Consider the following 15759-nt stretch of genomic DNA (forward strand, 5'->3'; position numbering starts at 1 on the left):
CGGACATTACTGTAGCAGTATCTGTTATCTCCTCACCATGGGTTCCCTCTGCCTAATACACTCATCATCTCTACTGATCTCTCCTCTTGTCTCTTTTGCCCTCATATCTCTTAAACCATGCCTCCTTGATTTCTTCTCTTGGATTGTCTTATCTAGGGCCTGATGATTAATCAGACCAAAATCGAAATCGCGATGTGGATTTGTGCGAATATCATTCACAAAGGCTGCTATTTATCAAACATTAAATAAACAAGTTTGCATTACCTACTTTACATTGTTTAAACAACACGCAACAAGTGGCAAACACTTCACCATATTTTTTGATAAGAAACGTTTATAAACCTGTTTAGAAACCATGTTACCCTACGTTTTCATCCAAAATAAAAACTCAGTAGTTTAAAGTCTGAAAATTAAGAAAAAGATACAAATATTAGTACTGTAATAATATAGACTTTATATTATTTATTATTTTTATTATTATAATATTTTTCTTAAATACTTATTTTTAACTTTAAAGTATAATATTCCTATTAAAATATTTTTTCTTATTTTGTTTAATATTTTTGTTTCAAAATGGTAGTAATAATAATAATGATAATAAATTATAATTATTATTAATCTATAAAATAATAATAATAACAATAATTATTATTAATAATACTATAATCATATAATAGATCATATAATATCCTATTACAATTTGGACTGCAGTACCCAGTTCAACCACTAGCTGTCAATATTACATACTGCACCTTTAAAATCGAATCGCAATTTTTTTTCTAAATTGCGCAGCCCCTCTAGTCTCTTCTCATCTCGTCTCTTGTCTCGCCTTATCTCTTTTCTCTAGGCTAGTCATTTTTCTTCTTGTCTTTCGTCTCGTCTCACGCTGAAAGGCCAGAGGGAGCTCGTGTTGTAGAAGGCAACAGTCATTAATGGCGTCTTACAGGCACAGATTCAGAGAGTGTGTGTGAGGGATGGAGCGGCCCCAAAGCCTAGTGATGTTTTTAAGTGTGCTGTGCTGGAGGGTGGGCGACCTTACACTACTAACAACAAGACTGCTGTATGTTTAGCACTAACATTTCCTAATAAACTGACTGATAGAGTATAACATGCCCTTGAATCATGATGTTATTTTCCCTCAACGCTAGTTTGGTAAATTTCCCCAATACATAGAAATTAGCAACCATTAACACATTATTTAACAATGTAAAAGCTATAGCTAATTATAATCTATTCAGTAAACAAGACACTTACAGAAGGGAGATGTTTACAGAGAATTGTTTCTATATTCACATTATTCACTTAGAAAGAATCCTTTTAAAGACTTTTTAGTCTTTTTTGAAACAAACCCATATTTATTTCCCAAAACACCCCGTTTGTGGTCAAACCTGAGTTTCTAGGTTACGAGCATCGTTGTGTCAGTCTAACTCTGCAGGATTTTTCTAGGGTGGAGGCTCAGATGTTGAGCGGACCAAGAAGAAGCGTCGTGGGGACCGTTATTCCGTTCAGACCTCGCTGATCGTAGCGGCTCTGAAGAAACTGCTCCCAATCGGCCTCAACATGTGCTCGCCTGCAGACCAAGAGCTCATCAATCTGGCCAAGATCCGCTACTCTCTGGTACTTACTCAAATGTTAAAGCCATATAGAATCATTAGGATGGTTGATTTGGTGCCCCCCCCCCCCCTCTTCCGCATTTATTTAATAAAAAACACGGTAAAACAGTGAAATATTATGACATTTAATATAACATTTTTCTATTGAAATATATTGTAAAATGCTATTTATTCCTGTGATGGAAAACAGAATTTTCAGCATCATTACTCCAGTCTTCAGTGTCACATGATCCTTCAGAAATCATTCTAATATGATGATTTGCTGCTCAAGAAACATTGATTATTATAAATGAATAAATAAATAAAAATTATCATTCTTGAACTGAGCAAAGCGATTAAAGGGAGAAGGTTATATTAAAAACATACATTTTAACATTAGATGTTAAATCCACTATTGTTGTAGTCTATACTAGTATTTAATGCAATTACATCAGAAATAACTGTAATTAAATTACAAAACAGTTAAGAGTAATCCATAACTTTACATTTTCAATGGAAAAGTAATGAAATTACAATAATGCATTACACCAAGTACCATTAAATAATATTAATTTTGTTGACTTTTTGGTGATTTGAATGTTACAGAAAGACACAGATGAGGAAGTGAGGGAGTTTCTGCAGAATAACCTGCATCTACAGGGCAAGGTAAGTACAGACACAGTCAAGTGAAGAAAACATCTTCAGTATAATCAAAATCCCCTTCAGGCAAGTCATTTCACTCTGCGGCCATCTTTGAAACGCCTCTCGGTCAGCTATTTCATTAATGCAAGTACAGTGTGGAAACAAAAAATTCTTTAAATCTGTTCACCAATCTTACGATTGAATTTATTGTTTGAAATGAACAATGAAATCTGACAACAGCGGTCTCAAAAATTTTGTTTCCAAATGCTCAAATCATGACAAAAAAATGCATTTTTCAGGCTAGACCAGCCAATGCACATATGCAGTCATTAGCGTGCATCTCAGAACACTGACTGCCGATTGGCTCTTTTATTTATAATGCGGGATTTATTCCGTCATATTGCGCCTTGCACTTTCTCCCATTCATAGTAATATTCACCTATCTAAAGTCTTTGGTATGATATGTGACAAGTGTCTGAATGTATACATCTCTGTAGGTTGACGACCCGTCCATGCGCTGGCAGATGGCTCTGTATAAAGAGACCTCAGGTCAGGCTGAAGACGCTGATGCACCGGAGAAGGTTGTGAAGAGAGTTCAGGAAGTTTCAGCTGTTCTCTACTACATTGAGCTGGTGAGGCCTGTTTGCACATATACAGACAGTTACGCACAATATTTCCTTAGCGTTAAGCCATTACTTCATCCTCTTTATCTTCCATCAGATTGAGCATGCATTCAAGTGCAAGAAGACAGTTTGGCACAAGCTTCTGTCCAAACAGCGTCGCAAGGCAGTGGTGGCCTGCTTCAGAATGACACCACTGTACAACCTCCCCAAGTATGAAGACATACATAACCTTAGTTTAATGATGTCCAGGAGTAAATTTGGCTGCACAAATGTGATTTTCCTTTCACTTTAGGCACCGGGCGTCTAACTTGTTCCTTGACGGTTACAAGCGCAACTGGATTGAAAATGAAGGCTACTCATTTGAAGACAAGATGATAGATGACTTATCCGTAAGTTTGTATATCTGCTCCCTGTTTACATCCTGTTACGCGCAGTTTGTTCATAGCATTGGTTTGTGCAGAAAGCACTGGAGCAGGAAGAGGAAGAAGAGGAAGAAACCGAATCAAAGCCAGACCCCCTTCATCAGCTCATCCTTCACTTTAGCCGCACTGCTCTCACCGAGAAAGTGTAAGTCTCTCTGTCGTTTGGTGAACGGGATGTCTTGACACAGTATTTCTTATCAAGTCAACTCACATTTATATATATACAATACAGATTGTTTCAAAGCAGCTTCACAGAAATAAACAATAATAATAACAGTGCTGCAAAATTAATTACAGCTTCAGTTATTAAAGCTGCTGTACTGAAGACAGTTCTCAATATTCAGTGTTGATTCAATTTAGTTTTATAACAGTGAATTTGTTTCATAATTGATACACTTTGCAACATTGACAGTTCATTTATAAAGCAACTCTGCAGAAGGTAATTGTCAATATTCAGTTTAAATTAGTACAGTTTTGATTCGGTTAGTTCAATATCAGTGTAAATGTGGCAAAGTTAATAAATTATGAAATAAACATAATTCAGCTATGAATGAACTGTTTACATGAAAACTGCATGTAAACGGGAGTGAAGAGTTTTGCTTGTGTTATGTAAACGTCTTAATGCTATTAATTGCCAGATATACTATACAGGGCAAATAAGCGTGAGAGAGCAAATCCACAAAAGCGCTGATGGGAGTGGAAAGTTCTGCGCGTGATATACTGATGACACGCAAATTAAAGAACACAGACGCAGCCGGATCATTTCCGTAATGACCAACGCGATCTACCAAGAGCAGCGCAAATTAGCATCTGGTTTAAGACATGCTTTTTTTTGGACGTTAAATAATGCCACGAATACCAGTAAATTGACTAGCGGTCCTTACAACTCCTACAAATGCATATGCAACAAGTTCAGCCGCAAAAATAACCCTGTCTTTAGTAAATCCTGACAGTAGTTTTGTAACGCCCAAAAGAGGGTTTGCGCTCACACAAGCTGTTAGTAAATCTGTCACTAAATCCTTACTCTGATTATTGTAAAATGTAGTCATCAAAGTTCGTTAATTCCTAAACTACTTCAATGGCAGCTCTACAGAAGACTCACTTCCAATGATGTTCTCATCAAATAGTTTCAGTGCAATCAAATTGATTATATTTGTCAAGTCTCACATTTGTTTCCTCCCTACTGCAGTAAACTTGAAGTGGATCATCTGTACATGTCATATGCTGATATCATGGCAAAAGTAAGTGGTAAACATAACTTTTAAAGGTGCATTGTGTAATATTTCTGAGGATCTATTGACAGAAATGCAATATAAGATCCATAACTATGTTTTCAGTGGTGTATAAAGACCTTGCATAATGAACCGTTATGTTTTTATTACCTTAGAATGAGACATTTATATCTCCATAACCGCGGGCGCACCTTTCTATGGAGGTCGACATATTGTGTCGTCATGTTTCTAGCGTAGCCGACAGCGAACACACAGCGCTACAGAGCGCGTTTCCTCACTACCTTGAAAAAGAAGTTTTCAGTCGTGTATAAAGACCTTACTTAATGAACCGTTATATTTGTATTAACTTAGAATGAGCAGTTTCTGTCTACATACACCGTGGATCCCCTTACATTGAAATGCGCCTCTGCTGTCTCAGACGATGACATATTTTTCTGTCGGCCACCGTAACATTTGTTGGTTGCAATTCGTAACCTAACCACTAGATGCCGCTAAAAATCACACACTGCACCTTTAAGATTTTGTTTGTAGACTTTCATAGAGTGCAAGCTAACCTTACATATCTCTCCCTGCAGAGCTGCCACATTGGTGAGGAGGACGAAGGGGGAGAGGAGGGGGGCGAGGAGCCAGCCTTTGAGGTGCGACAGGCAGAGATGGTATGGGGGGGCCTGGGGCTGGGGCCATGGGAGTCAGCGGAGCCAACAGCTACAGCTACAGCTCCTGACACGCACTGAGTGAACATGTCCAGAACCACTGCACCCCGCACACTCCATGTCTCTCATCCTCTCCTCTCTATTTCTCCTTCTCTCTTTTTCTATACCTGTCGTGGACTGATCTGTGCACTCCTTTGCTGGATCTGAGTCTTTGTCTCTTTAACAGTTTATGTTCGTGTTTATTGCATGACTTGAGAGAGTGCAGAGAGATGGCTGCACACAAAACAGAACAAGACATGCTGAGCACATCAGTTTTGACCAATTGTAGACCGATCATTAAAAAGGAAGCTAACAGAGGTGTGAATAGTTTTTCTAGCACTTTCCCCCAAGCGAGGAGACCAATAATGCAAAATATTTGCTAAATAGCCCTCAAAGCTGCATTGTTGTTCTCTCTCTGGCTACTTAGAGTAGTGTATTACTAGCGCTGTTGATGATATCTGGAGTGTGTGTTTGTGTGTGAGACTCAAGTTCGCACTCATACACACACCCAACGAACACCCTTAACTGGTCTCTTAATACATTACCAATCCCACCTCTCCAGAACCCTATCTTCTCTGAATTTGTTGGCAGTCGCTTGAAGTTTTAAATTTTGTTGCATCTTTTGTTTCTCACAGCTTTAATGACCTATTAACCCTGAGGACTTTTTGACTTTTTTTGTTATGATTTAAATTCAGAAAATGTATCTTCACCTTCTCACCCCACCACAAAATTTCAGGTTGTGGAAGTTTCAGTTGCTCCATTCCATAACCTAGTGTGCTAACTATACAGCATTTTTAGGTACTGTATCATTGATAACATGATAACTTAGGCTGTACCAAAGAATAAGCCTCATAATTACAAGATTTATGGAAACAGCAATTCCAAAAGACACTGCATGCATTGGTTTTAGTAAAGAAAAAAATAATCATCCATGATGGATGACAATATTGAGAGAAATGTTACATTTTATATAGTTCTTCAAAAATCAATACAATATCTCCATCCAATAACAAAATGGACTATTTCAGAGTAGTATAGTATTTGTGTGTGCTATGCATATTAACGAAATCGCAGCCTCATAAAATAGTTACATTTTCTGTGAGATCGGATTGGAAACGCTCAAAACGGCACTGGCTCCAGTTGTAAAATATGAGCTGTTATTCTGTAATATTTATGTGTAATAATAATTTCTATAATTAACTATTAGTAATGGCTACATCTTTCAACAAAAGTTTTTTTCTGAACTCTCCATTATTGTATCTCGTTTACAAACCAAAATGCTCCGAACAAACATCAAATCTTCCGACTCGATCCGGAACCCCATTAAAATGAACCATCCACTTGTTTCCAATGCTGGGATCCTTCTGAAGTCTGTAGAGAGACACAAACCAGTCACGTCAAAGCGAACGTTCTTTCACTCTATCATTTGTCCTGTTGTCGACAGACTCAAGCGTGTGGAGTAAGTAAACTGAACACTCATCTGTATACTGTATCAGTGTAGACAGCGTCAGTGATTATAATGGGTTTTATTTGACTTTGACGTGACGCTCACATCCGGTAAAGGCAAATGTCAACCGTTAAGTGATTGAACACCAGTGGGCGGGGCCTATGGTGTGATGATGTATAATCATTTGCCGATGACTTGATCTGGAGGCGGTCATATGTAAATGTATTTGATCGTGTGACGTCACAGATCCTGCAATATCAAAACTAGCCGGTTTTTGGAGCTTGATTAAATAAATGCTTTGTTTATAATGAGGAGGATGTTTTAAGCTCTGAAACTTGCAAGATGTTTTAATGGTACAGAAGATCAAAGCAAATTTGATTTCTCATGTCATGACCCCTTTAATTGTGTTATCATAGAAACACATAATTCTAAGTAGAATGTTTGACTCGTCATCTAGTGATTATGATAATTACGACATGGTATGAATGCTGCATAATTGTTATACGAGTTGCTACCTGTGAAGAATGTTTCAAGTGAGTCCCATATGAGAATGCTTCCTTAGAAGGTTGTTGTCCATCTAAGCTCGGTAGGTTTTGAAAGAGATCTCAATAAAACAAAGCAAAGTAAAATGATGCCAGATTTCTTACATGTTATAGAATATGTGTGTGGTGAAGAAGGTTTTATGAAGGCTGACAGAGTTTTTCTGGATTTAAATCAGGCCTGTATGTGATAACCTTCTGTGTCTCCAAAAGTGTCTCCATGTCTTTGTTTCAAATTGGTGTCTTTTTGTCTGTACTCACCAAAGACTACAGTAAAAGCCTGCACAGACACACACAAACACATTCAGAACTTCACATTACAGAAAGAACATACTTGACATTTTCCATTTAAAAAAACAAACACAGGAAATAATGTGATTCATTACAAAGATTTCCAATAGACTATTAAGTCACATATGTTGTAGGACATGGCCTGGCTCTCAGGGCGGGGGGGCGAGTGGGGGGGGGCTTCTTGCTGGGGTTGGGGTTTGGCGGCGGGACGCTTGGGTGCTCATAGGGGTGGGTTCAGCTTAAAATAAGCGCGCTTCATGCATTGTATGTACTTGTATAATCCTTTTTGTCAACAGGGTATCATCACCACCAAATTTCAAATGGCTAACTTCGATAAATGTTCAACACCACAGAGAACAATTTCTTCAGTTTATTGTAAGATATATTATTATTGTGAATATGCTGTTGCCGTAACAATACGCTACATTAATACAATATCCTAAATAGTGCACCCTAGACATTGACAATTAATAACGATCTCAGACAAGAATTCGCACAATAGGAACTTCAAATTAGTAGCCAATACTGCAGTATACTCATATGCTTTTATTTTTTAGAGCTCAGGTTTGCACTGGGACGATTATATCATGTTATATTTTTACTACCATTCAAAAGTTTTAGGGTCAGCAAGATTGTTTTCATTCGGTTGATCAAAAGAAACTTTTGTTTGAAAAATGTATCAGAAATATTAAGCAGCATAACTATTTTGGACATTGATAGACTGGAATAATGACTGTTGAAGAAACAGTTACTTAATGTTATAATACTATTTCACAGCATTACTGTTTTTCTATATATTTTTGATCAAATAATTGCAGCCTTGGTGAGCATAAGAGAAATTTAAATCCTCAAAAGGTAGTATATTTTTCATATGATTATACATTTTCACTTACTTTTAATAATAAATTGATAATGCCTCTCTCATGTCATACCCGGCTGCCGTGAGCTGATACAACAGTCGTGGTGTGAGGGTTTGTGAGAAATGTGGTTAAAACAGAGGGAAGAGCCAGTGTAACCATACAGATGTGTCTCACAGTTCAGGGAGAGCAGGTCTGCTTGCTGTAGTCGTTTGTGCCAGTCAGCAAATGTGAATGGCTCAAATAACGGACACATTACTAATAGCACTTGTGTTTTAGATATAAAGGGTGCGTGTGTGTGTGTGTGCGTGCGTGTGTGTGTGTGTGTGTGTGTGTGTGTGTGTGGATGAATGAAGAAAAACAAGCAAAAGTGCTGATAAGAAGTAAAAACTTGGTATAAACAACAGTAAGTACAATACTTTTTTCATTAATAATCGAAAGACATTCAGCGAGAAACCAAACTCAAAATAAACAACATCTTTACTAGATAAGATTTTCATGATCCTCCTTCTCATATAGTGTGTGTGTGTGCGTGTGTGTGTGTGAGAGAGAGTGTGTTGTATGATTGTGGGGCAGGGATGTTTAAAGCCAGGCATCATTCTGACTGGACTTTATTTGTGTCTAACAGGAGAAGGAGATGGAAAAGCAGAGGCTCCTGTACCAGCAGTCTCGTCTACATGACCGTGGAGCGGCTGAGATGGTGCTGCAGATGATCAGTGCCTGCAAAGGTAAACACACAATCAGAAAATATTATATCACGTTTTCAACATTGATAAGAAATGTTAGCATATACATTAGTAAATTAATGTTAATATATAGTATGTCAATATGAAATGTTTCTTGAGCAGCAAATCAGCATTTAGAATGATTTGTGAAGGATCATGTGACACTGAAGACTGGAGTAATGATGCTGAAAATTAAGCTTTGATCACAGGAATAAATTACATTTTACAATATATTGAAATAGAAAACCGTTATTTTAAAGTTTGTTCTGTATTTTTAATCAAGTCAATGCAGCCTTGGTGAGCATAAGAGACTTCTTTCAAAAAGATTACAAAATAATCCTAACTTTTGAACAATACTAGTGTAAATGATTTTAGCTGATATCTTTAACAGTTTGCCTAGCAATCACAAGTTTGGTCAAATATAATTGTCTCTGGAAATGTGTCGTCTCAGGTGAGACAGGAGCCATGGTGTCCTCTACTCTCAAACTTGGCATTTCCATCCTCAACGGTGGCAACTGTGCTGTTCAACAGGTCCGCTTATAGCACTCTCTCTATCTACAAATAATGTACCTGTTTAATGCCAGAAACATGTTTCCAGGCTACACTTAAGACCTGGTTGTTCTCACAAATTATTGCATGGACAGATAGTTTAAATCAAAGGAATATTTTCAACACTGCGTTGATGTCTGTGACAGAGGATGTTGGACTACCTGAAGGACAAGAAAGACGTAGGCTTCTTCCTGAGCTTGCAGGCTCTCATGCAAACCTGCAGGTACTTGACCATCACTTTCTTTTCTTTTATTGTTGTTTTATTGTCAATCTATTCTTTTTTTTTACATATATATCTTTTTTTCTATAATTAATCCCTTTTAATCACACCTAACATTAAAGATTTTAATATATTTTTGTATTGTAATAATTTCTCAGTTCTCATCTCCAAATTAATGTAGAAACAACATAAAGACAAGTATATTTTAAATATTTGATCTAACAGGTAGGAAATTTACAGAAATTGAATAAAGACACAAACACTTCACTGCATAAATTATAAATTACATAAAGATTAATCCTTATTAAAGCTACAAAAGTTATTTAGTCAAAAGTTGTTATTTTCTTTTTGTCTTTTGTTCTTTGATTAACATTAATGACAGACATCAGCAGGTTTATTAGGCTTCTGTCACTAAGATCTGACGCACATGACGTGGATATTTTAGTCATTAAATCATAACTTATTAAAAGCGTGATCAAATAATGTAACACTAGCTAAAGGATGACAGAAATAAACGGATGCTGCGTCAGTTGTGTTAAATATTTTGAACGCGTTAAACTGAAAAAATGTATCGCATTTATTACACGTTAATTTTATTATATATTATTTCTTTGACAATTATGTTGAACTATTGCAATATTTGTAACAAAGCGTGTCTTCTACAGTGCTGCCTATATGGCAGATCAACAATATGACATGAAAATGGTGTTTTGTTTGTTGACAGTGTTCTGGACCTGAATGCGTTTGAGAGGCAGAATAAAGCTGAGGGTCTTGGGATGGTGTCAGAGGAAGGCTCAAGTGAGTCACCATTCACACACCAGAAAACACACTCACGTCCCGTTGCGTCCTCATGTCTCTTCAAAGCATGTTTGAGAAAAGATTTAAAATGAGAACAAATATATAAACTCCTCCACAATAGCTGTGTTTCCATCCAAAGTTGTGAATTTAACTTATGCGCAAAATTGGAATATCACATAAAACATTTGTGAACAAAGCAGCATTTCCATCTCATGTGATCAAGAGGACAAAAATCGTCACTTCCTGGGAAATTGGCGCAAAATATCTGTAATAAAAATGGAAGTTGCTGCAATCTGGGAAGAAACATGGCTTTTTTCTCTACATCATAAATGAGTAGCATTCAGAGCGTCAGACGAAACACAATAAACGCTGTCGTGTTCTCTTGGGTTCGGATGCTGATGTTGATGAACGCAATCATGTGAGACGCTTCTGGAGGGAATTAAACCAAATCATTCTGATCACAGACTTGCTCAAGCATTTCAGAATGACCAAACCAACATTAGAGATGCTGTGATGCGATTGGTCCGCTGGTTAGTCCAGTTATCCAATCACATCCACTGTTGAGGCAAAGTCAAACGTTTTTTGTTGCACATCAAGGTATTTGAGTAAATGTTTTTCCATCACAGTTTATGCACATGTATTCATATTGGATAATTTAGTGCGGTTTTATGCACATTTTAAGAATTTATGCGCATCTTAGCATTTCCATGCAGGGTTTTTTATGCAATATCCCAAAATGGCCAGAAAAAAAGGTGGATCATGGAAACGTACTATGATGATCTATTGTTGTTTTTTATATTATCCTTAGGCGGTGTCATTTTATTTGTATTTGTGTGTGTGTGTGTGTGTGTGTGTGTTAAAACTGGTGTGAACTGGCCTTATCAGAAACAACATGGGTTGAAATGAAATGCTCTTATTTTAATAAATGCAGTAAAATATTTTCAGAATGATTGTAAAGATGTTGGTTTATCATTTGGCCACACAGCAAAACTTATATATTTCTTAATCAGTCTTATTTCTAGTAAAATAGAAAGAACAATTTAATGAGATAATAAGACTTGTTTTCTGAATATATATATATATATATGTTAAGTTTATTTTCCTTACCCCATTGCAATATTGTTAGTTTAAACTTATTTTAAGCATACATTTAACAGGTTTATGCTTTAAAAAAAAAAAAAAAATTGTCGTTGGTGTAAGAAAAATAAACGTCATTATATTGCTTGAAAACAAGTGTTTTTATATCAGTTTTGCTTCTGAAGTAAATATATCTTATTTTGCACTCTTATCATGTGAATGCATAACCATTTTTTGGCCCACAGGAGATGTTTCCACTCTGTTAGTGTAAGAGTGTTTAATGTGCATTATCTGTGTTTCTTACAGAACCATCAAAGTGTATCGTTCATGTTAGTCTGTTTTATTTCCCATGCCGGAAACCTACAATCCTACAGTGTCCAACTTACTGCCTCTCTCTCTTTCTCTCCACCAACATCACTCCATCCCCACCTCCTTATATATGCCTCTCTTCTCCTTCTTTCCTCCTCCTTTTTTTTCAGCTGTCAAGCTAGAACGTGGTAAATAATCTTGCCTCTATATATTCATCGTCACTCTCTCTTTCCTTCTGTCCCATCTCCTGCTGTCCTCCTCCTTTTTCCAGCTCTTACATTGTGAAGACCTCCTTTCGTTGGCGTGTAGTTTACCTGCATTTCATTTCGTGCTCAAAGGAACTTAAAAGATAACTCTTCAGTCATTGTAAAGCTTTTGGGGCAGCCAAATCCTTTATGGTTCTTTAAATACAATAGTCCACATTATGAAACTTTATCATGCAGTTCTTATGATATTCTTATTGAATACTGTTTTCTTGATAGAGTTTGTCCCGTTATGTTAGCAATGGCTGTAAAGTTTCTTTTTCGCTTTGCCCTTGAGCGCTCTGTCACAGATCTACTGTAACTCCCAACATTTATTGACTGATTGAGAGCAAAGAAAGACGTGTGTCCTTTCTTTTCTGATCAGTTTTCTCTGAGGAGATCACAGAGAGCTGTGGTGACCACTTTCACCGAAAACATGAAATGATTTGCAGATTCAGGAAACTCCCCCAAGTCTTTATCCACTGAAATGAGCCATCTAGCATTATTTGAATCATTCCCTCAAATAATGAGCTGCCATGTTTAGAAGGACAAAAGCGTCTGACATGGCACACTGTAGTACACCTTAGAAATGATCTAGCTTTTTGTTTGTAGAGCAGTTTTACTAACTTTCATTAATGGTCATCAATAACATCAACAAAATCCTTCTTCCATTTAATTTTTATGACATTTGCCCAGATTTGCTCTCCATTTTAGTGTTGGTTGCTATTGATATGAGATATTATTGATATATTGATATTGCATGATATTTGGAAAAAAATACCTCAAATCATGTTTTTATTGAGAAGAGGTGTGCTATTACTTTATTGATTAATCAGACTTGTGAATTGGATTGTCTTTTGCCACATAAAAACCTTCTCCACTGTGAAGGCCTCCTTCCTTTTACCTCTGTACAGATGAAACATTGTCGGGACCGATAAAAATTGATGTATCATACATTTTTAAGGCCAGACAAGTAGTTTGTTGAGGGTTGATTTGTGAAGAAGGACTACACGCCTGCGCACATATATATTCAAACCCGCATACCTATCGACTGAACACGTGATGCCGTCTGCGTTTTCGCAGGTTTGAGCAGAGGAAACGGATAATCGTTTGCAACTTGAACCTATTTCAGGGAGTGCGTTCTCGAGACTCCAGGCACTGTTTTGTGCGGATGGGCGGCCTGAACACGTTAAGGGTTTTCAGTTAGAATGGTGTCATGTTAGCAGGCCCCTAAGTTAATAACTAATGATCTTCTCAACAGAAGTGAATCAATCAAGACTATCTTTAGCTGGACAATAACTTTATCCTAGAGTTGTGGTAAAGCCTAACCATTTTGTTACGGTAATTTCTATTATCACTGTAAAGCTGCTTTGAAACAATTCATATTGTTAAAAGCGCTTTATAAATGATGGTGACTTGACTTGACTCACCACCCTAGAAACAATCTTGCAACCCACTAAGAACCTTCCAGTGGCCGGATTCATGAGACAATCTTAAAAGTGTCTTTCACCACTGGAAAATGGCCTTTCAATTAAACTTGGCTGCCTATGCAGTAAAAAGACGATTTATTTTGCTACCTGACCAGAGAAAACATAAAAAAGGGTAATTGTCTTCCCTTTTGCCACAAACTTCAACACCCATAATGCACTGGGCATGTTTCCGTCCAATGCCACTCCCACCAGTCTGCTATGGATACAATTAACAGAGTCAAATACCACTTTGCTTTAGTAGGAAATACTTCTTATGCAAACTTTTTGTCATAACGGTGTGGACTTGTTTTGTTCCCGGGTGCAAGCATTCAAAGAGTAAACGTTTAGCAGAAAGGGGGGATTTCTGCACAAAGCAAAATGTCGTCTTGTCATGTCTCGTCGTGTACAGGTAAGAAACCTGTTGCCATAGTGTTCCTTTTTTATTATAATGCTGTTATAATGCTGTTTAAAGAGTAGATGTAGTATGTATATGATACAATTTTCAGTGATAAACCGACTCATACAATAACTGTTCTGTTAATGACTCTGTCGATCCGACTGTCCGTGGCCAGGATACAGAAATGCGGATGTATAAGCTGTAGTTTTCATGACAGACTTTTGCTGACAAAAAAAGTGAATTTCTCGGTCCAGGTAACACGGAGAACAAGTAAACATTGTTCTTTAAATATACTACTGAGATTGTAACAATACAAAGCGGGATTAAAATCGGCGAAGTTACACTTTAAGGATAAAATTCTTCTTATATGCTATGCAACAAATGAAATAACTACAGAATAAATCTAATTTAAGAATAAATTGAAGAATATTTTTTATACCCAAAAACATTTCTTAAGTATGTTCTAAAGGCAAAACTTTGTCTCAAATTTGAACTCCTGAAATGAATGTTCTTAAAAATCGCTGTAATTAACCTCTTAAAGTTAGGAAAACCTCCAACTATCCAACAAATAACTATTATAAATATACAACACAATAAAAAATGTGCTGAACTGCATTACAATGGAAAAAAATTATGATTATTATCAGCGACTCTTCGGCAAGAACCGCAGGCCATACATTCAGATAACACCAAAGGCTGTCATTTATTCTTAAGAAAAAATAAGATGTTTTCAAAGAACATATATGAGAACTTCTAAAGAATTTTTTGAGAATTTCACTTAGGAATATTTTTACGAACTTCTTAGTGTTTATCATAAGAAATAATTTTTTTGTGAATCCAGCCATCAAAGAAACCCTTTAGAGAGAACACTCTAATACGCAATGGAGGAATCTAGTTATGAAATGGAGAGCATTTCAAGGTGAACACCTTAAAGGTTTAAAGGGGCTATATGTAAGAATTTTCATGCATTAATCCCGTTTTTTTATTGGCAATGTGTGATCAGCTTGTAAGAAAACTTAAAAAAAGTGAGACCTTCCCCGACTTCTTAGGTTGTTTATCAAATGCCGTATACTGATTTTTATGTCATTTTTATGCCGGGAAAATCAAAAGTGTTTTACTCGCACTCGAGAGCCTCTCTTCTGTTCAGTGACGCGTGAAATGAATTCTTATTGTTCAGGATAATGCTGAAAGAGCCATTCTGTGCTGTAATGGCAATGTAAAAGAATGCAAAGAAAAATTCATTCTATATAAAATTTATCATTCTATAGAAAATAGATTCATTCAAACTATATAGTGTCACATTGCCAGATCTATGTAGTCTATAGTCTCACATATTTAACTGTATATTTATATTCAAATATAATAATCAAACTATCATAACTGTAATTTTAATGACCTCATCTGTTTACATGATGCGGGTGAATTGCAGAGCTGCTGTAAACGAATTTTTTCTGAAAAAAAATCCTTTTTTCTCAATGCTGATATTTTTTTTATTTTTGTTATTGAGAGAAAAGGACGTAGCACATATTCACATATTCATCCAAACGTTGAGTGGATGTTTGTTAAGAGTATATCGCTGCAAGGTATTTCCAACGTCTTTTTACTTCTAAACAAAAAACGAAAAAAGAAGTAAAAA

At 36.5% G+C, this 15759-nt stretch overlaps 1 protein-coding gene across 16 annotated transcripts in view; it reads left to right on the forward strand.

The window, feature by feature from the left end:
- Positions 1 to 15759, forward strand: part of ryr1b (ryanodine receptor 1b (skeletal)) — a 112264-nt gene that overhangs the window by 71872 nt on the left and 24633 nt on the right. For 6 of the 16 annotated variants that reach the window (XM_077194561.1, XM_077194559.1, XM_077194562.1 and 3 more), the window contains 12 exons: positions 1447 to 1617; positions 2199 to 2258; positions 2732 to 2866; positions 2955 to 3067; positions 3150 to 3246; positions 3318 to 3424; positions 4469 to 4520; positions 5087 to 5149; positions 8966 to 9065; positions 9514 to 9593; positions 9758 to 9834; positions 10556 to 10629. In XM_077194561.1, coding sequence (XP_077050676.1) covers positions 1447 to 1617; positions 2199 to 2258; positions 2732 to 2866; positions 2955 to 3067; positions 3150 to 3246; positions 3318 to 3424; positions 4469 to 4520; positions 5087 to 5149; positions 8966 to 9065; positions 9514 to 9593; positions 9758 to 9834; positions 10556 to 10629 — 1129 coding nt within the window. Of the gene's footprint in view, positions 1 to 1446; positions 1618 to 2198; positions 2259 to 2731; positions 2867 to 2954; positions 3068 to 3149; positions 3247 to 3317; positions 3425 to 4468; positions 4521 to 5086; positions 5168 to 8965; positions 9066 to 9513; positions 9594 to 9757; positions 9835 to 10555; positions 10630 to 12185; positions 12204 to 15759 lie in introns of all 16 variants that reach the window. The other 10 variants (XM_077194556.1, XM_077194555.1, XM_077194564.1 and 7 more) reach the window with 3 other exon arrangements.

Source organism: Siphateles boraxobius, unplaced genomic scaffold, assembly GCF_051911475.1.
Source record: "Siphateles boraxobius isolate OS27281-9 unplaced genomic scaffold, OSU_SipBor_1 32, whole genome shotgun sequence".
NCBI lineage: Eukaryota > Metazoa > Chordata > Actinopteri > Cypriniformes > Leuciscidae > Siphateles > Siphateles boraxobius.